The sequence below is a fragment of the Equus quagga genome, chromosome 5 (genome assembly GCF_021613505.1).
Source record: "Equus quagga isolate Etosha38 chromosome 5, UCLA_HA_Equagga_1.0, whole genome shotgun sequence".
NCBI lineage: Eukaryota > Metazoa > Chordata > Mammalia > Perissodactyla > Equidae > Equus > Equus quagga.
The window spans coordinates 18,171,885-18,192,528 of NC_060271.1; the positions used below are offsets into that span (position 1 = coordinate 18,171,885).

Genomic DNA, 20,644 nt, shown 5'->3' on the forward strand with positions numbered 1-20,644 from the left:
AAGTTCTTGCTGGAGATATTGTGACTTGAAGTGGAACTGGAGTACCAGTGCTTTGGCTAAGTGAAGAAGAAGTAGGTGTTCCAGGCTAAGGGAATAGCTTTGGGGAAGAGGGATTGGGAAGGTTGTGTGGAATCTGGGGAAAAGAGAGGAATCTGGTCTGATTTGCTGGCTGGGCGGCCTCATTTTTACAAAACAAGAGGAGTTACACAAGATCTCTAAGGGTATCCTTTCAACAGCAAACATCCTCTGTGATTCTTTGAAATAGGGAAGTCAGGGCTAGAAACTGATTGTGGTTTGGGACACAATGAAACCGAGGTGATGGGGTCGTCCAAAATAGAGCACCCAACAGGAAGTTGGAAACGTGACACTGAAGCTTTAGAAAGGGCTTTGAAATGAAGATACAGGTTTGAGACTCATGATGATGAAGGCCCCAAGTGCCAAGCCATGAGAAAGAGAGGGGGCCAGAGCAGTAGAGGAGAGGGCTTGAAAGAGCCATGAGTTTAGAACTGGAAAGGACCCCTGATGGCTCTGCATCTTTTCCCCTTTTGCATCTCCCCCACTTTGATTTTGCAGCCTTCAAGGGTCCCATGTAGGTGTGCAGGTTCTCTTAGAGAGCTGAGAAGGATGAAAGTGAGCTCCCTTCGAGAACATTCTAGTGTGCTCTGGAGCAAACCCTACAACTCAACTCTAAGTGTAACGTAAAGCCTATAACATGGTGAGTTCTACTTTCTTCTTCCCCTCATTTGTTTTGAGCAATTCTGATGTTCCCAGATTTGAATTGGCCAATTACCAATGGAAACAGCAGTTCATCAAATCAATGGAAGGTGTTGTAATTACTCATCGGCACTGTACTGAGTTGTATATTGTCCCCCACCAAATTCATGTCCGTCCAGAACCTGTGAGTGTGACATTATTTGGAAATAGAGTCTTTGCAGATGTAATCAAATCAAGATGAGGTTACACTGGATTGAGGTGGGCCCTAATCCAATGACTAGTGTCCTAAGGACAGAGACAGAAGATGGACATGTGAAGACAGAGGCAGGATTGGAGTTATGCTGCCGCAAACCAAGGAATGTCAGGGATTGCCAGCAATAACCAGAAGCTAGAAGAGGCAAGGGAGAATGCTTCTCCAGAAGGGAGCATGGCCTTGCTGACACCTTGATTTGGGGTTTCTGGCCTCCAGAATTGTGAGAGAATAAATTTCTGTTATTTAAAGCCACCTAGTTTGTAGTAATTTGTTACGGCAGCCCTAGAAAGCTAATACAGGCACTGGGTTCACCATGAAATACTCACGCAGGAAATATTTTTTATTTGGGTACCTAATTAGTATGGGGGTCAGGTTGCAAAGGTGCCTTGGGTTGTACCAAAAAGGTAGTGTTTATCTTCATCCAACTTTCTTCTCTTACCTGGGAAACGTGCCTCAGCTCTCCCAGGCATGTTCCTCCTTCTGTCCTGAATGTCACAGCATCCTCTAGAATTCCATCTTGAATATTCAGACTTCCTGGATGCTCCACTTTGAATGACCCCTCCACACTAATGGCCTCACCTTTAGCCTTCTTCCTATGTTTCTTTTTCTATAAATTTTTTTAATAAATTATTTAAAGTATGCAGAGGACAGGAAATACTATGATAAACACTAATGGGTCATCACCCAGATTTCCCCTCTACCTTTCTGCACTTCTTCCTTTCTCCTTTTCTGCCATGTTCCCATGCCCAACCTACCCCATGTACTGCTTTCAATTTCCTTGAGAAGGTGATGTAGGTGCCGAGGTTGGCCAGCCTGACTCTACATCTGCCCCTAAAGTACAGCACACATACACTGGGGGTAACAATTAGGTGGCTGACTGTGGACTTTCAGAAGGGCAGGCAAGAGTTATTACCCTCCAAGTTATTTGAGTATCCCTAGTACCTCATTCTTGCGTTTTAAATATGCTCTTCCAGACTGAACCTATTCTGGCATCTTTGCCTTTTGAACTAGAATTTTCTTTACCCAAAATAATCCGTAAGCAGTGAAGTATGTTGGAGATGGGCTTCTGTATCCTGCATCTCTAGACATACACATACACTTTAAGTAAGACACTCCCTCTCCTCCTGAGCTGTTTTTCAGAAGGCATTGAGCTACTTCCTATCTGGCCTTGCAGAAGGTGGAGTGGGCGTCAGGGCTAATACCTGGGCATGACTACAAATAGACTTCCTGACTCCCTTTTGCACCTTGTCTCCTTATTACCCTGCAAAGCTTCCTATTAGAGGGTTTTATGTTGTTTTTTAGAAATGCTTATTAACTCTTGATCATAGACTTCAATTTCCCCATTTTCCCTTGAACTTAATCTCTCCAATTAGGATTTCAAGTTACAGATCATCCTTTAGGAACTATTGTTAGTATGATTTAGAGTTCAGAAGATCCTTAAGGAGACAAACAGAGGTACAAATACAATAGCCTGGAGATATTTAAAAAAAATGTCCCCATTCTTTTTTGGAGGGACTGGTAGAATGACAATGAATGGTAATGGTACCATGTTTTTCTCCCTTCTCCTTATTTGCTTTGGACCATGGGCTCCATTCTGATTTAGGAGTCTTTCCTGCTCAGCATTTCAGTGATAATTCTCCCTATGGTCTACAGGATCCCTGTTCTCTTTGTTTCTATAGCAACAGTCCTGTGTTGCTTGGCTAGAAGCAATTTTCTGCTGCTGTGGTGAAGTCCTATTTTTTCATTCCTTTCTCCCCAGTTGCCTTGGTAACCAGCCTCTCCCTCTTCTGGTCTCTCAGTGGTAAATTCCACCCCCCTCTTTTTTTCTCTCTCAAGTAACAGTCACCTGGTCATGACTTGGACAGTGCTTTCCCATCTGTGAGTGAGCACACTCTGTCATGGTCAGATTGTCATCATGAAATTGGCCTTCCTTTTGCTTTATTTGCATCACTTCTCTGGCCTGCCATCTTTCTGGTGGTTGTCATGGAAACCGTACCCTCTGAAAGTCTCCAGGCAAAGGCTCTACAGTTAACAACCATCATGTGAGAGTGTCTGCCAATATGTGGCCACACATCTTGATTTTAAAACCAGCCCCAGGCGGGTATCACAAATGGAGAGAACAAGGCTTTTGATCAAAGCAGGCTGGATTGAGAAAAGGAGGTACAGGGGACCCTGGGATGTGGTGTTCTCCAAACAATACATATGGCTACAAGGTTTAAGCTGGGTCTGCAAGAGTGGCCATTATGCCAACAACGATCTAAGTGACTGAGAAATGTATTGGCAGTTATTCCAGGCAGGCCTATCATATGCTCTAAACTTCCAGGGGTGATTCCTCTGGCCCAAGGGATCCTAGTGATAGGACCTGAGAGCTAGGCAGAGCCAAGCAATGTCAGGGAGAAAGCAACTAGAACTCTTAAATCGGCTAACAAAGGGTTAGTAGAATAGGTATTGGGCACGTTTACACATTGCTGAAAATTTCTCTGCCCTTAGGCTGCTGCGCTTACCTCTTTAGAGAGGCAGATGGGGTGTTACTGTTATAATAATACAAAGTGTTCCACAAATGGTGGTTGTTATGTGCCAGGGCATTGTAGCAGGCACGTTTCAGACATTACTTCATTTTCTCCTTATGGCAATCCTGAGAGGTAGTTAATGATAAGAAAACTGAGGCTAGGGGCCGGCCTGGTGGTGCAGCGGGTAAATGCGCATGTTGCGCTTTGGCGGACCCGGGTTTGCCGGTTCGGATCCTGTGTGCGGACATGGTGCCGCTTGGCAAGCCATGCTGTGGTAGGCGTCCCACATATAAAGTAGAGGAAGATGGGCACGGATGTGGGCTCAGGCTCAGTCTTCCTCAGCGAAAAGAGGAGGATTGGCAGCAGACGTTAGCTCAGGGCTAATCTTCCTCAAAAAAGAAAAAGAAAACTGAGGCTATTTGTGTAAGGTCATGCAGCTGATAAGTGGCCAGGCTGGGATTTGGATCCAGGTCCATCTGATTCCAAAGCCTATTCTTTTTTTTTTGCTGAGGAAGATTTGCCTTGAGATAACACCTGCTGCCAATCTTCCTCTTTTTGTATGTGACTACCACCACAGCATGGTCACTGACAGGTGAGTGGTGTAGGTCTGTGCCCTGGGAACTGAACCTAGGCAGCCAAAGCGTGTGGGTGGAACTTAACCACTGGGCCACCATGCTGGTCCTCAGAGCTTGTCCTTAATGGTTGTAAGTCTCCTGAATTTTGATTCTCTCTTGTCCTAATTTTCCCCACCTCTACTTTGCTCTGAGGGTTGCTACTATTTTATCCTCTCCGCCTTCCTCGTTTTTCCTCTTTGTATTTTGTGGGGTGTTTACTTGCTTGTTTTTGTCTGTTCTCATCCCATCCCTTGCAACCTTTGGCCATAGAGATGGGAAATTCGTCCTGCCTCCTCAATGTGTCTGAGTTTGAATTGTGGAATGAAAACATTAGAGCAGCCACCCCTGCCTGAGAACTGTGCAAATCTGATCCAGGAGAACGCCACACCTCTGAGCTCTCTGGCTCGAGGACGACAGGCAAGACATTCTCCTCTTCATTTAACAACGTTTGAGTGTCTGTTCGGTACCAGGTACTGTGCCAGGCACTAGAGATACAGCAATGACCTAGGCAGAATTTGTCCCTTGTCTTTATGGAACTAACAGCCGGGAATGAAAGTCAGACAATAGACAAGACGGCAATATATAATTTTATACTGTAATTAGTGCTATGAAGAAAAAGAACTGGGTGCCGTGAAAGGAAGAATAATAGGAACAGATCTATTTTAGGTAGGACTGCCATCTCCCACTTAAGAGAGGGGGTGGTTGAGGTTCTGACACCAGCAAGTTCACTGCAGTCATATTGGGAGGCTTTCAAGCATGGGGACTTACTCCCACCGCCTCCTCCTCGCCTCTTCCTACCGAGTCCGAGATCCGCGCAGGCGCACTGACGGTTGCTATGGAGACAGCTGCTCCTGCGCAAGCGCAGATGCTTCCAACATGGCGGCGGCGGCGGCGGCTGCACGAGCAGTGTCTGTGGGCCCTGGGCTCCGAGGCCTGCAAGGGACACTGCCTCTTGTAGTGATTCTCGGGGCCACAGGCACTGGCAAATCTACCCTGGCGTTGCAGCTAGGCCAGCGCCTCGGTGGCGAGATCGTCAGCGCCGACTCCATGCAGGTATGGCAGTGCAGCTCGTCCCCGGCCTGTGAAGCCCCAGACCGCGTGCGGGCGGCTGGCCGAGCGGATACTCTGTCGCAGGGTGGTAGTGGGTGAACCCCGAGGCTTGTGGGGCGGAGGGGGGGGTGGTGGTGAAAGGAGTCTATAATTACTAGGCGCCCACCAAATGCCAGACATAGTGCCAGGTGTTTCACTTTATCATCTCATTTACTTCTCAGCACATTACTGTTTGTTAGGTACTGTTATTATCTCCATTTACGGATGAGGGAATTCGCCTGGGGAGGTGAAATGACTTTCTCCGTGTCACATAGCGCACAAGTGGAAGAGATGGTATTTGAATCTGCAAGGTTGACATATAGGCGTCCAATAAATACCTTTTAAGTGAAAATTATTCTAGAGCTTTTACTATTTAGAGTGACCCCGCGACACCAGGATAAATCAGTTACCAGCTATCAGTGTCTGCTGAGGGAATGGAACAGGGTGGATAGTCAGGAGACCTAGATTCTGGTTCCGAATCTGCCATCGGCCACGTGACCTTAACAATGTCGTTTTTTGGATGTCGTTTTAAATATCTGTAAAGTGGAGAAAATGCCACCTACCTCACAGGGCTGTGGTGCTTAATGATTGAGATCATGAGTGTTAAGAGTGAAGAGCAGGGTGACCTGTCCTGAAGAAGGCACTTGGTAAATGCTTGTTGAAGCTGAGATTTTTAACCTACTGGCTGATGGGAGTCGAGGAGTCTTTGTCCTCTTCTTTGAGCCAGAGGGAGGCCCGGAAGAGTGTAGTACATGTCGCACCTGGAAGCATTTGTGCTTGGATTGAGAGTGGGTGACATTTGGGGTCAATCTCTGATGGAGGAATTAGAGGCGCTATTTGTTGACGAGTATTTACAGTTACGAGTTTTCACAGAGTGGGTGAGATGCTTGACGTGAAGTGCCTTGTGCTGAACCTGGTACCTGATGGGTACTCAGCAAGAGGGGGCAGTCCTTGTCCCCACTGCACCCCCATAAGCCTCCAGGCATGGTTTCTACCCTTAGTTCAGTTGGGGTGATAGGATTGTCAACACACGTGAAATGTTTAGGCTAATTCAACAAATATTTGTTTGCAGTCTACTTTGTGCCAGCTTCGAGAGAGATCCTTTAGCTCACATCCCGGCCCTGTCTTTTCTGATATGTGACTTCAGCCTAACCTCTTTGTGCCATTGTTTTTTCTTCTGTAAAATAGGAAGAATAATGTCAATAACGCGACATTATTGTGATGATTGAATGAGATAAAGTATGTAAAGCACTTAATACAACATATGGCACATGGTAAGTGCTAAAAATATGGTAGGTGCTATTTCTGGAAGGCCCTTTTGAAGGGACAAAACCATAATCCCTGTCCTCAAGGAGTTTTAGTCCTGCTAAAGAGGAAACAAGGCAGAGTTAGTAAGTGTTGGGACTGAGATATTAATGATGCTTTGCAAGGTGGACGAAGTGGAGAGGAGAGAGACTACGGGTGTTAGATTTTATGATAAACCATAGGATTTGTGAGAAGGGAGAAATCAGTGAAGGCTGGTATAGTCCTGGAAAATTCTGTGAAAAGGGACTTGAAAGATAGGTGAGTTTGGATAGAGAAGAAAGAAGAAAAGGTATTATATCAAAGGAAGGAACATGGATGAAGCTTTAGAAGGTGAATGGGCATAGTGTGCATGTAGGACTGTGAAAGGAGACTGTTCAGTAGATGTCGTAGGTATTGTGGAATGGGGGGTGAGTAACATGGCGAAGGCAGTGTGTAAGAAGCATTTGTGAGCAGTAGGCATGATGAATTGGATTTGGGGGTGGGAGGGACATACAGAAAAACAGCCAAGTATGATATAATGATTGCTCTTTGGCCTGGCACTTCAGAGACTTGAGTAATTTGGCCTTAGTAAGATGGAATTACACTGATGATATCTACGGTCCATTCCAGTCTTAATGTTTTATAATTTCTGTAATTCTGGGCTGATGTGTTATTAGGAATGGAGGGGAAGAGAACCATGTAGCATTTTGAAGGTAGCGTCTTGTTACAGTATGAGTTGGTCACTGATTGGAGAAAGACGAGAATAATGTACGCAGTGTGATTCAGGATTCGGGTTTGTGTGCCTGCGAGAGTATGGTGAGCCTGGGAGTCAGGAAGACCTAGCAGGGCACAGTGGGAGGGGTAACAGGACACGCCAAGGGAAAGCCTAGTGGATGTGTGGAGAATGCAGCAGGTATGATCCCACTGTAGGGCTTTTGTACTTGTTCCCTCTGCCTGGTGGAGCCTCTTCCCCTACATTACCGTGTGGCTCACTTCCCCTCTTCTTTAGGTCTTGGCTCAGATGTCACCTTTTTGAGGCCTTCTCTGACCATCCTATTTAGAATAACACACCATTGCTCCCTGATGCCCCCTCTTCCCCACATACCAACCACATACCAACATAGTCCTTGTCAGGAAAGTGTTCTCAGTAAATCATCTTAATTTTACATCTTTTTTTTTTTTTTTGAGGAAGATTAGCCCTGAGCCAACATCTGCTGCCAATCCTCCTTTTTTGCTGAGGAAGACTGGCCCTGAGCTAACATCTGTGCCCATCTTCCTCTACTTTATATGTGGGATGCCTGCCACGGCATGGCTTTCCAAGCGGTGCCATGTCTGCACCCAGGATCTGAACCGGTGAACCCCAGACCGCCGAAGCAGAACGTGCAAACTTAACTGCTGTGCCACGGGGCTGGCCCCTACATCTTTTTAAAATAAGTTAGTGGGTTCTGGCAGTGAGGATTGGGTGTAGCTCTGTAATTGCCATTATCCATTTCTCAGAAATGTTTCTTTGCTCATAGCTCTGTACCATAAGGTTGCGGTTGCTAGCGGTCTTGCTGACTGTAAGATAGGCCATGCCGATAGGACACTTTGCGCCTTATATAGTACTGATGATATGGTAGAGCCCTAATATTTGATGGAATATTTGTTGACCTGCCTTATTAAAATGGCACCTCTTGATCCATTTAGATTCTTTCTGTGGTTATAAGTAACTAGAATACAAAGAATTAAATTTCTTTCATCCCTGGGATGCTGTGAGGATTAATTAACATATGAAAAACAGTTTCAAGATTATTGAGCTTTCTGAACTGGCTATAAGTTGTATTTAATTTTGATTATACTTGGAGTATTTGTAACATTTCCTCTTGGTCCCCATTCGAAAACTTTGACCTTTGGTTTTACTTTTAAGTCTAAATACTGAAATAAAGTGTCTCTGCCCCATTCACTGTGGGTATGCACAATTCTTCCTTTCTAACCTTTGCTCACCATGCTGCTGTTAGGATAGTGCTACTCTGCTTGTTTTTTAGCCAGTGGAAGGAGCTGATGCTTTTCAGTGACTTGAGGTTGACTCAGAAAATTTTGGGGCGGGCTGGCCCCATGGTTGAGTAGTTGAGTTCATGCGCTCCACTTCAGCGCCCCAGGGTTTTGCTGGTTCGGATCCTGGGCGCCGACCTAGCACCGCTCATCAGGCCATGCTGAGGCGGTGTCCCACATAGAAGAACTAGAAGGACCTACAACTAGAATATACAACTATGTACTGGGGGGCTGTGGGGAGAAGAAGAAAAAAATTTTTTTTGGTAAGCGTGTGAAAAAAATGACGTTCTTAATGTTGGGATCACCAGCTCGTTGAAAGAACATTTGCAATCTCGAATAAATCCACAGGCAGAATAATAATAACTTAAATGTGTATAGCAGTATTTATAAAATGCATACATATGCTTTTTTATTCTCACAACAGCCTTGTAAGGAGGGTGTTATCATTTCACAGTTAAGGAAATAGGCTCAAAGTCTTAGAGTAAGTAGCAGAGCTGGAGTTGGCCATAGGTCTCTACTTTCCATGCCCGGTGCCTTATCCACTACACAAAGCCATCATCCCTTTCAGACGAGGCAGGAGCTGTGGGATTCAGTCATTTGAGAGTGTTTCTTGACTTGTATGCCACTCATCCTTCACAGGAGTGTGCTATGCTATGTTCAGAACATGAAGTGTATTTTAGGATTCATGTTGTGAATCTTAGTGTGAATTCATGGTGATGTCTGTCTAGTGGAGTGTTGAGCTGAGTGGTGGCCACATGATGCACTGCTTAGGGGGATACATCTTGCTGCTGCTGAGAGATATAATTTAATGTCAATAATTTAATGATCCCAAAGGCAGAGAATGTGTATTGGAACAAAGGGGAAGCTTGGCCTTGTGGAGAGCCTAGACAGAGCAGTAAACTTCCCTGTTGTAACAGCCACGGACCAAAGGGTGACCAAATGGAAAGTGTGATAATTAGAATGTTTTTTCAGGTTTTGGGGTTGATCTTTTTAAAGACCAATATTTGCATTTTAGTGATCCCTTTTGGAATGCTTTCCAGAATTTTGTATTTCAGAAGTGTACTACTAAAAAAGGATTGTAAGGGGCCAGCCTCGTGGTGAAGCAGTTAAATGTGCACGTTGGGCTTCTCGGCGGCCCGGGGTTCGCCAGTTCGGATCCCGGGTGCGGACATGGCACTGCTTGGTACGCCATGTTGTGGTAGGCGTCCCACATACAAAGTAGAGGAAGATGGGCACGGATGTTAGCTCAGTGCCAGTCTTCCTCAGGAAAAAGAGGAGGATTGGCAGCAGTTAGCTCAGGGCTAATCTTCCTAAAGAAAAAAAAATTGTAAAACTGCCTTAAATCTTAAATTGTCTTGTACCTCATACTTCTTTTGTCATCCCTTGTCCTACCTTAACTGCAGGATCATCCCAAGGCAACCCCTACCTGGGCAGTTCACATCAAGGGAAAGTGCTTGTTTTTGTAAACATTGAATAGGTAAGTGCTATAAGTATTGAGGTAGCTTCTTTGAGGTAAAACCACAACAGAGTGTTAAGGGCAGTATGTCCGGAATGATAATATTGTCATGGAGCCTGATAGATAATGACTTGCTTCTGTAGCCATGTAGCTTCTGAAGGTCTTGCCTGGTGTCTTGCTCCGCATTCTTCTGCGGCTTGTTGGTGGGAAGTCAGAACTCCCCTCTGAGGGACTGCTTGCAGAGGGACTCCTCCTGGGCGCTGCCGTGTATTTCTGCATGGCAGCTCTGCCAAAAGTGAGAAACAACGTTTGAACTTAATTTTCTGAGTTTCCCAAACCCCAGTTGCACAAATTTTAGAGACATAAATATTCTCAGTCAGCCAGTACGAGTCTGAATTCAAGGAGGGACAGGTAATACAATCCCTGTTTTCCAGGATGGAAAAACTGAGGTACAGAAAGATTAAAGAGCAGACTAGAGATCATGCTGCAAGACACTTGCACACCTGGGAACTGGATCTGGGCCTTCTAACCCACGTGTGGTGTCTGATATATCACAGGAAGATGATACTGAAGGTCATCTTTTCAGTCCGAGTCTTCTTGGCATGTGTATTCAAGGTACAATGCATCGCCTTCAGTGCCTGGATGAAACATTGTACTGAGAAACTTGAAGGCACTTGCCAAAAGATGTACAATGACTGCTTGGAAATACAGACTACCAACTATATGCCAAGAGAAAATAAACAAAGTGTTCTATTTGGGTTTATAGAGAGGAAGTATCTCTGATGCCTTAGTCTTCAAGGCCTGTGGAGAAGCAGTAGTCATACATAGGAGCACAGTTCCCTTTGTGTTTGTCTAAACCTACAAGAGGAGAAGCAAATGATTTTTGGCAGTCTGACTAGTAAGCAGCCTATGTGTCATTTAATAGATGTGGAATTCTGCATTCTTTTTGTCTGCTTTGGGACATAATTTAGGAGCCTTTTTTTTTTTTTAACCAAAGGACTGTCTGTCTGATAGTGCCCAGAGGAGATGTGGGATGCGCAGGGGAGGGGTATGAAGGAAGAGATGGGCTCGTGGATCACAGTGGCTTACTAGGACATGAAATAAAAGTCACAAAAACTGTTAACCAGGGCAGATGGGGGCTATGCAGAGGCTATTTGCCACAACTGGCAGTGGCAATCTTTTAAAAGGATTGAGCCTGACAGGAGGCTAAGAAGGAAATCTCCAAATTTTGGAGTCATCTAAGAAATATATATATGAATTTCTGGGTCCCTTGGGTCACCTCCATTGTGAGTGAATTTAGTTTCCCTTTGACTACAGTATTAAGCTTGGGTGGGTTATACACACACATTCACCTTTTTTGTAGCTATGGGAAGAACTTTGGAGTCACCTCCTGTGTTACAGAAGGAAAGAGAAGTGACTGCTGACCAAATGGGAAGCCATAGGAGAGCACAGGTGTGATTTGCAGATTCAGATTTGTGAGGACGAGGTGCTGCCCTGATGCTTTGTGCCTGGAGCAGGATATTGAAACAGCTCCACTTCAAAAAGGAGTGTATATTTGAGGGATAAAAGATTTTTGGGATGTATAAGAATTCACCTGTGTGCTCTCTATGTACTCGAGGATGGCTTAACCAAATTGATTTTGGTTTCTTGTGTAGTTTGTTGAATTCTTTAGATAAATTTGAATGAGACCAGGATCCTGTTTGCCTCTTTGCTCTTTTGGGGCCTTTCTTCTGAGCTGGAGCCTCATCATTGCTCCTGCTTCATTGTTTGTGGCAGCCAGAGTTCATGCTCTTACCATTGTACCATGAATAATAATAATAAATAGTAATACTGAAAATAATAACAATAACAATAATATATGTGCCAGGCACTGTTCTAAAAGTTTGACATATATTATCTCATTTAATATCCTCACCACAACCTTATGAGGTAGGCACTATTGTTATTTCACCCCTACCAAAAATTACTTTCTTGAACCCTTATCTCCATTTTATTTGATGTTTTTTTCTCTACCTATTTGTTTATCCCTTCGTCTCCATCCCATTCTTTTCCTCTGTACCATTGTATACATTTTATCAGGCAGAGAAGGAAGAAGAGTATTCCTGACGAAAGAAGAGCATGAGCAAAGTAAAGGAATAGTAAAAGTGCATGCATGTTTTCCAGGAAGGACTAGCAACTATCTGGCATAGAGGATGCCTGAGGGACGGTAGTAGGAGGTGATACTGAAAATACAGACCCTGGGACCAAACGGTGGAGGCCCTGGAAGTGCATGCCATGAGGGTTTGGGTTTTAACCAGGGACGTGGCAGTAAATCTGTTTCATGAGGTAACTCTGATGGCTGGTGGAGAGTGAGTGAGAGAGGGGTAAACAGCCTAGGATTCTGTTACATTAGCCTCGGTGAGAGGGTTCTGAGTTGGCCTCTGGCAGGGGAAAAGAGGTAACCACTTTGACATTTTGGAGACAGAATAGGATTTTGGTTATTGAATTGGAAGCATTGTGAGAAAAAATGATGGAGAACAAAGCCTTTTGTGTTTTGACAAAGGGAGACATGCTTTTTGAAAAAAGTGCAGATAACATAGAAAAGTACAAAGGAAATATCACCATAGACTTAGCAACCAGAGATGACATTTTAACATTTTGGTACACATGCTTCCAGATATTTGTCTGTGTATTTATGCACATGTGTGTATGTGTTTTTTCCCAATTTTTTTAAATTGTAAAAATACACATAACATAAAATTTACCATCCTAAGCATTTTTAAGTGTATAGTTCAGAAATGTATAGTTCAGTGGTGTTAAATATGTTCGTAATGTTGTGTAACCACCTTCACCATTTTTTCATCTTGTAACTCTTTTCATCTCGTAAAACTGAAGCTGTACTCGTTAAACAGTAACTCCTCATTTCTCGGTCCTCCCAGCCCTTGGCAACCACCATTCTACTTTCTATACCTATGATTTTGACCACTCTTAAGTACCTCCTATAAGTGGAATCGTACAGTATTTGTTGTTTGTGACTCGCTTACTTCACTTAGCATAATGTCCTCAAGGTTCATCCATGTTTACAATCATGCACCACATCACGACATTTTGGTCAAGGATGGACTGCATATAGGATGGTGGTCCCATAAGATTAGTACCATATAGCCTAACTGTGTAGTAGGCTAAAAAATCTAGGTTTGTGTGAGTACACTCCATGATGTCTGCACAATGACAGAATTGCCTAACGATGTATTTCTCAGAACGTGTCCCCGTCGTTAAGCGAAGCATGACTGTATATATTTTTACATAAATTGACTCATACATTTCATGCTATTCTGTATCCTCCTTTTTTTCCTCTTAACAATGTGTTATGGATATCTTTATGTGGTACTGGATATAACTCTACATCAGTGGTCTCAATCTGGGGTAATTTTTACCCCCAGGGGACATTTGGCAATCTCTGGAGACATTTTTGATTGTAACAACTGGGGAAGTGGGTTCCTGGCATCTAGTGGGTAGAGACCAGGAATGCTGCTGATCATCCTACTATGCATAAAACAGCCCCTCACAACAAAGAATTATCTGGTTCAAAATAATCAATATGTTGTACTGAGGTTGAGAAACTGTTCTACGTTATTGTTGTTGTCTTGAATTTTGAAGTAATTGTAGATTTACCCAAGAGTTTCAAAGATACTGCATACAGAGAGTTCCTTTCACCCAGCTTCTCCTAAAATTAACATCTTACATCATCATGGTACATTTATCAGCACTAATAAATTGACATAGGTGTAATATGTTAACTGAACTGTAGACTTTATTTGAATTTCACCAGTTTTTCTAGTTTTGTCTCCCTTCGGTTTCAGGATCCAATCTAGGAGACTATATTGCATTTAGTCATCATGTCTCCTTAGTCTCCTCCAATCTGTGACAGTTTCTCAGTCTGTCTTCGTCTTTCATGACTTTGATACTTTTGAAGGGTACTGGTCAGCTATTTTGTAGAATGTCTCTTAATTTGGGTTTGTCTGATGGTTTCTCAGGATTAGACTGGCGTTAGGGATTTTGGGAAAGCATACCACAGAGGTGAAGTACCCTTCTCATTGCATCATGTCAGAGTATATCAGCGTGATATCATAATATCAACATGAGTTATTTCGGTGATGTTAACCTTGATCATTTGGTTTAGGTTGTGTCTGCCAGATTCCTCTACTGTAAAGTCAAAATTTTTTCCTTTCTGTACTCTTTGTTAGAAAAGAGTTGCTAAGCGTAGCCCACTTTGAAGGGAAGGGGATTTAAGCTCCATCTCCTGGAGGGAGGAATAGCAAAGAATTTGTGGGCATATGTTAAAAGCACCACAGTAATTAATAAATACTTTAGGGGAGATACTTTGAGGTAATGCAGATATCCTGTTTCTCCTTAAAGTTTCACCCACTAATTCTAGTGTTTATCAGTAGATCTTTCCTGCTGCAATTACTGTCATAATTTCCTTCATTCCTTCTGCGCTTATTAATTGAAATTCTTTTGCCAAGAAGATTTATCCTTTCTCCCCTATTTATTTACATCATTTACTTACATCAGTTTGGATATTTATTTCATTCCTTGGGTTATAATCCAGTACTAAGTTATTTATTTTGTTGCTCAAATTATTCCAACTTTGGTTATTGGGTGCTCTTTCATGTTCTTTGTGTCCTATGGCATGCCTCCATGTTTGTTTGTTTGTTTGTTTAGCATTTGCTTCCTTTCTGGTACTAGAAGATGCTCCCAGCTTACAATGTCTTCCCTCAGCCCTGGAGACAGCCAATTTTCCAAGGAGCGCTTGTTCTTTTTATTGGTGAATGGTATTTAGAAACCATCAGATCTGGGTGCTTAGGGGTGTTTGTTGCTTCTGGGATGTCATTGCTTCTAGTCCCTTCAGTGGAAAGAGCCGGGAAACATGTATCTATACTAATCCATGTATACACAAATGTCTAGATTTACTTCTGTATCTGCCTAGATATTTTAAAATAAACATGAGTTTATACTGCTAACTCTGGCTCTACTCTGGTACCACAGGGTTCATTCTAGTCCTTCCCCCTTGCTTGTTTGTGATTTCTTTCTCTGAGTAAGAAATCTGGCTCTTGTTGTCTACAGTGTAGATAATTATTTGTGTAAAGTGTAAAGTAGTTTCAGTAGTTACTTCTGTGAGAAACCAATTTACTAGCTAGAGTATAATGTTTGTATACAGTTCTTGTTGTTCATTTTAGCCTGTAGTATCCAGTTAAAACATTGTTTTACAAAGTTACTTAGGTCAGCTCCTTTTTTCCCCCTCCCCCCTTCAGTGAGGTTATGTCATACATTTGTAATACAGTTACATTCATTTGTTGCAGTCTGCATTCTATCCTGGGTTCCCCAGACATCATTTTTTAAATTCATTCTTTCTTTTATTTTTTTATCTTCTCCCCTAAACCCCCCAGTACATCGTTGTATATTCTAGTTGTAGGTCCTTCTGGCTCTGCTATGTGGGACGCTGCCTCAGCATGGCCTGATGAGCAGTGTTAGGTCCGTGCCCAGGATCAGAACTGGTGAAACCCTGGACTGCCAAAGCAGAGTGTGCGAACTTAACCACTCGGCCACAGGACGGCCCCAGACATTTCTTTTTAAAATTTGGGTACAGTGAAGTGCATTCTTTGTTGTGTATAGTTCTTTGGGTTTTGACAAATGCAGAGTCAGAAATCTACCATCACAGTACTGTACTGAACAGTTCCATCACTCTAAAAATAGCCTTGTGTCACCTCTTTGTAGTCAACTCCTCTACCTGCCCCAACTTTTGGCAACCACTAATCTATTTTCCATCCCTATAGCTGTGCCTTTTCCATAATGTGATATACATGGAGCCGAACAACAGGCAGCCTTTGGTCTTTGACTTTTTTCACTTAGCAAAATATATTTAAAATTCTTCCATGTTGTGGCATGAGTCCATAACTCTATTCCATCATGTGGATGTACCATAGTATATCCATTCACCTGTGAAAGGACATCTGGGTTTCCAGTTTTTAGCAATTATAAAGAAAGCTATTACAAACATTCATGTACAGTGTGGTTTAACTTTATAGGATTGATTTAACTTTGTAGGAAACTACAAAACTGTTTTCCAGAATGGCTGTACCATTTTTGCAATCCTACTAGCTGTGAATGAAAATTTCTGTTCCTCTGTATTCTCTCCAGCATTTGGTGTATATTGTCTTTTTTTTTTTTTTTTTTTAAGATTGGCACCTGAGCTAACAACTGTTGCCAATCTTTTTTTTTTTTTTTTTTTTGAGGAGGATTAGCCCTGAGCTAACTACTGCCAGTCCTCCTCTTTTTTGCTGAGGAAGCCTGGCCCTGAGCTAACATCCGTGCCCATCTTCCTTCACTTTATATGTGGGACGCCTATCACAGCATGGCGTGCCAAGCGGTGCCATGTCTGCACCCGGGATCCAAACCAGCAAACCCCGGGCCACCGAGAAGCAGAACCTGTGTACTTAACTGCGTCACTTAAGCTGTGCACTTAAGCTGTGCCACTGGGCTGGCCCCTTTTTTTCTTAATTCTTCTCCCCAAAGCCCCCCAGTACATAGTTGTATATTCTAGTTGTGAGTGCCTCTGGTTGTGCCATGTGGAATGCCACCTCAGCATGGCCTGACAAGCGGTGCCATGTCCATTTCTAGGATCCGAACTGGCAAAACCCTGGGCCACTGAAGCAGAGCACGCGAACTCAACTACTTAGCCACAGGCCAGCCCCTATATTCTCTTTTTGAAAAATTTTTTAGCAATTCTAATAGGGGTGTACTGGTATCTCATGGTGGTTAATTTACATTTCCCTAAAGACCAATGATATTGAGCACCTTTTCATATGCTTATTTGCCATCTGTGTATCTTTGGTGAAATGCCTATCAGATCTTTTGAGGGGAGATGTTTGTCTTATTGTTGAATTTTAAGAGTTCTTTATATATTCTGGGTATAAATCCTCTATCAGATATATTATTCACAAATATTTTCTCCTACTCTGTGGCTTATTTTTCCATTCTCTTTACAGTGTCGTTTAGAGAACAAAAGTTTTAAATTTTCGTAAAATCCAATTTATCTCTTGCCAAACCCAAAGTCATGCAGATTTTCTCCTGTTTTTTAAAAAGTTTTATAGCTTTTGCATTTTGCATTTAGGTCTGTGATCTGTTTTGAGTGAATTTTTGTATAAGATGTGAGATATATTTGGATGTCCAGGTGCACCGGCACTGGTTTTTGGTTTTTTTTTAAATTTTTATTTATTAAATTTTTTTTTTAAAAGATTTTATTTTATCCTTTTTCTCCCCAAAGCCCCCCGGTACATAGTTGTATATTCTTCGTTGTGGGTCCTTCTAGTTGTGGCATGTGGGACGCTGCCTCAGCGTGGTTTGATGAACAGTGCCATGTCCGCGCCCAAGAGTCGAACCAGCGAAACACTGGGCCACCTGCAGCGGAGCGTGCAAACTTAACCACTCGGCCACAGGGCCATCCCCCTGGCACTGTTTTTGAAAGGCTCTCCTTTCTCCATTTAATTGCCTTTGCACCTTTGTCAAAAACCAGTTGACTCGATGTGTGTGGGTCTGTTTCTCGGGTCTCCATTCTGTTCCATTGATTCTTGTGTCTGTTCTTTTGCCAATATCACATCGTCTTGATTACTGTAGCTTTATAATAAGGCTTGAAATTGTATAGTGTAAACTCTCCAACTTTGTACATTATTGTTTTTAATCTCTGTGTAGTATTCCATTTTATAGGTGTATCATAATTTAGTTACCCAGGGTTCTACTGAAGGACATTTAGAGGGTTAAGTTTTTGGCTATAATAAATGATGTTGAGATGAAGATCTTTGCACATACATCTCGTTGTACTTGTGTGGCTCTCTCTTCAGGGTAAATCCCTACAATGGGATTACTGGATAAGAGGATGCACGTATTACTTTTTTCTTTTTCTTCCAATTTTCTAAGAGCTTTATTAGAGGATGTGCTTATTATTTTTCTTATTGAGGTGAAATTCATATAACATTAACCATTTTAGAGTGAACAGTTCAGGGGCATTTAGTACACTCACAGTGTTGTATCACCACTACCTCCATCTAGTTCCAAAACATTTCCATCACCCCCAGAGAAAACCCTGTACCCAGTTACTCTTTGTTTCTTTAATCAGTTATTCTCAGGGCTGGCCCGGTTGCCTAGTGGTTAAGTTCACATGCTCTGCTTTGGCAGCCCACGGTTCACAGGTTCAGATCCCAGGCACAGACCTAGCACAGATCATCAAGCCTTGCTGTGGCAGCATCCCACATAGAAAATAGAGGAAGATTGGCACAGAAGTTAGCTTAGTAATGATCTTCCTTAAGCAAAAAGAGGAAGATTGGCAACGGATGTTAGCTCAGGGCCAATCTTCCTCACCAAAAACAAAACAATACACACACCCAGTTATTTTCCCTTTCCCCTTCCTCCTAGCCCCTGGCAAGCACCAGTCTGCCTTCTCTCTCTGTAGATTTTACTTATTCTGGATATTTCATATAAATGGGATCATACGATATGTGACCTTTATGTCTGGCTTCTTTCACTTAGATTAGTTGTAGCATGTGTTTTTATGTTTCAATATTCCATTGTATTATGGATCACTAAGTGTCCATTTACTGATGAACATTAGTACCTTTAGGCTGTTGTGAATAGTGCTGTGAGCATGTGTGTACATATATTTGTTCGAGTACCTGTTTTCAATTATTTTGAGTATATACCTTGGAGTGGAATTCTGGGTCGTATGGTAATTCTATGTTTAACTTTTATGGAATTACCAATCTGTTTTACACAGCGGCTGTACCATTTTACATTCCCACCAGCAATGTCTGTGGGTACCAATTTCTCCACATCTTCTCCAACACTTGTTATTTTCCGCTTTTTATTGTAGCCATCTTAGTGAGTGTGAAAGTGGTATATCATTGTGGTTTTGATTTCCATTCCCTAATGACTGATGTTGTTTGGCAGCTTTTCATGTGTTTGTTGGCCATTTGTATATCTTCTTTGGAGACATGTCTATTCAGGTCCTTTGCTCATTTTTAAGTTGGGTTGGTTGTGTTTTCGTTGTTGAGTTGCACACATTACATTTTGGTACATATTGCCAGACTGCTTTCAAGAAAGTTTGTACCAGTGGTATGTCTGTTTCCCTCACCCTTGCAGTTCTGTGTATTAGTTATGTTTTTCTTGTTGTCAATCTGATAAGCAAGAAATAGATTTCATTTTAATTTCATTTCTTAGGTTAATTGTCTTTTCAAGGACGCATTGGCCATTTGTGTTTTTCTTTTCTTTTTTTTTTTTTAAAGATTTTATTTTTTTCATTTTTCTCCCCAAAGCCCCCCGGTGCATAGTTATATATTCTTTGTTGTGGGTCCTTCTAGTTGTGGCATGTGGGACGCTGCCTCAGCATGATTTGATGAGCAGTGCCATGTCCACGCCCAGGATTCGAACCAACAAAACACTGGGCCGCCTGCAGCGGAGCTTGCGAACTTAACCACTCGGCCACGGGGCCAGCCCCTGTGTTTTTCTTTCTTGAATTTCCTGTTCGTACCTGTTACGCCCACTTCTCTATAATGGTTTTGATTTTTGTGTTTATTGATTTGTAGGAGCTCTTTGTGTGTTGCGAGTTTTAACTCCCTGTACAGTCTCATGTGTTGGAATTTTTTTTTTTGTTCCCTAAAGATTGGCACCTGGCCTGATGAGCAGTGCCATGTCTGTGCCCAGGATCAGAACCAGCAAAACCCTGGGCTTACCGAAGGAGAGCATGTGAACTCAACCACTCGGCCACGGGATTGGCCCCTGGAAATATTTTTTCAGTTAGTCGTTTGTCTTTTGACTTTGACGGTTTTTTGTGTGTTTTTTTGCCATATTAAGGTTTTAAATTTGTATATTGTACACTTTTAAGGAGTACAATTACTTTTAACATAAAGTTACTTTTAACATTCTTTTAAAAAGAATTCTTGTCTGAAGTTTATAATCCATTAAAATGTTGGAATTTACAGATGTGAATAAAAAATATCTTAGGGGGCGGCCCCGTGGCCGAGTGGTTAAGCTCACGCGCTCCACTTCGGTGGCCCAAGGTTTCACCGGTTTGGATCCTGGGCACAGACATGGCACTGCTCGTCAGGCCATGCTGAGACAGCACTCCACATAGCACAACCAGAAGGACCTACAACTGGAATATACAACTATGTACTGGGGTGTCTTGGGGAGAAGAAGAAGAAAAAAAAAGATTGGCAACAGATGTTAGCTCAGGTGCCAATCTTTAAAAAAAAAGTCTTTTATTCTCTAACATAGATAAAGATATACCCAGGGCCTCCTTGCCTTCGCTGTACCTGTAGCTCTTCTCTTGGAGTCCTCTACACATATGTGTAGGTAATTGCAGATGAAATATGGGATCTTGCCTTGTCCAGGCTTTCTTAAGTCTGGATACGTTTGGTTAGCTATTCAGTCACTTTCCTTGCTCTTGTTTTTTTTTGGTTTACATCTTGCTGCCTAGCACAATACTAATGACAGTGGTTCTCACCCCAGCTGTACATTGGAATCACCTGGAGAACATTAAGAAATACTAATCCTTAGGCTTATAGTATTCAGCAAATATCTGTTGGTTAGAATAGGACACTTTGCCTAATTTCTTCAGATGCCAGTATTCTTTCCTAATTTATAGCCCATCTTTACTGTA

General features: G+C 42.6%; 1 protein-coding gene across 1 annotated transcript in view; it reads left to right on the top strand.

Annotated features, from left to right (window-relative positions):
- Positions 1-4,847: 4,847 nt before the first annotated feature.
- The window catches only part of TRIT1 (tRNA isopentenyltransferase 1), a 42,683-nt gene continuing 26,886 nt past the window's right edge, over positions 4,848-20,644 (top strand). Inside the window, exon 1 of the mRNA XM_046660764.1 lies at positions 4,848-5,144. Coding sequence (XP_046516720.1) covers positions 4,848-5,144 — 297 coding nt within the window. The remainder of the gene's footprint in view (positions 5,145-20,644) is intronic.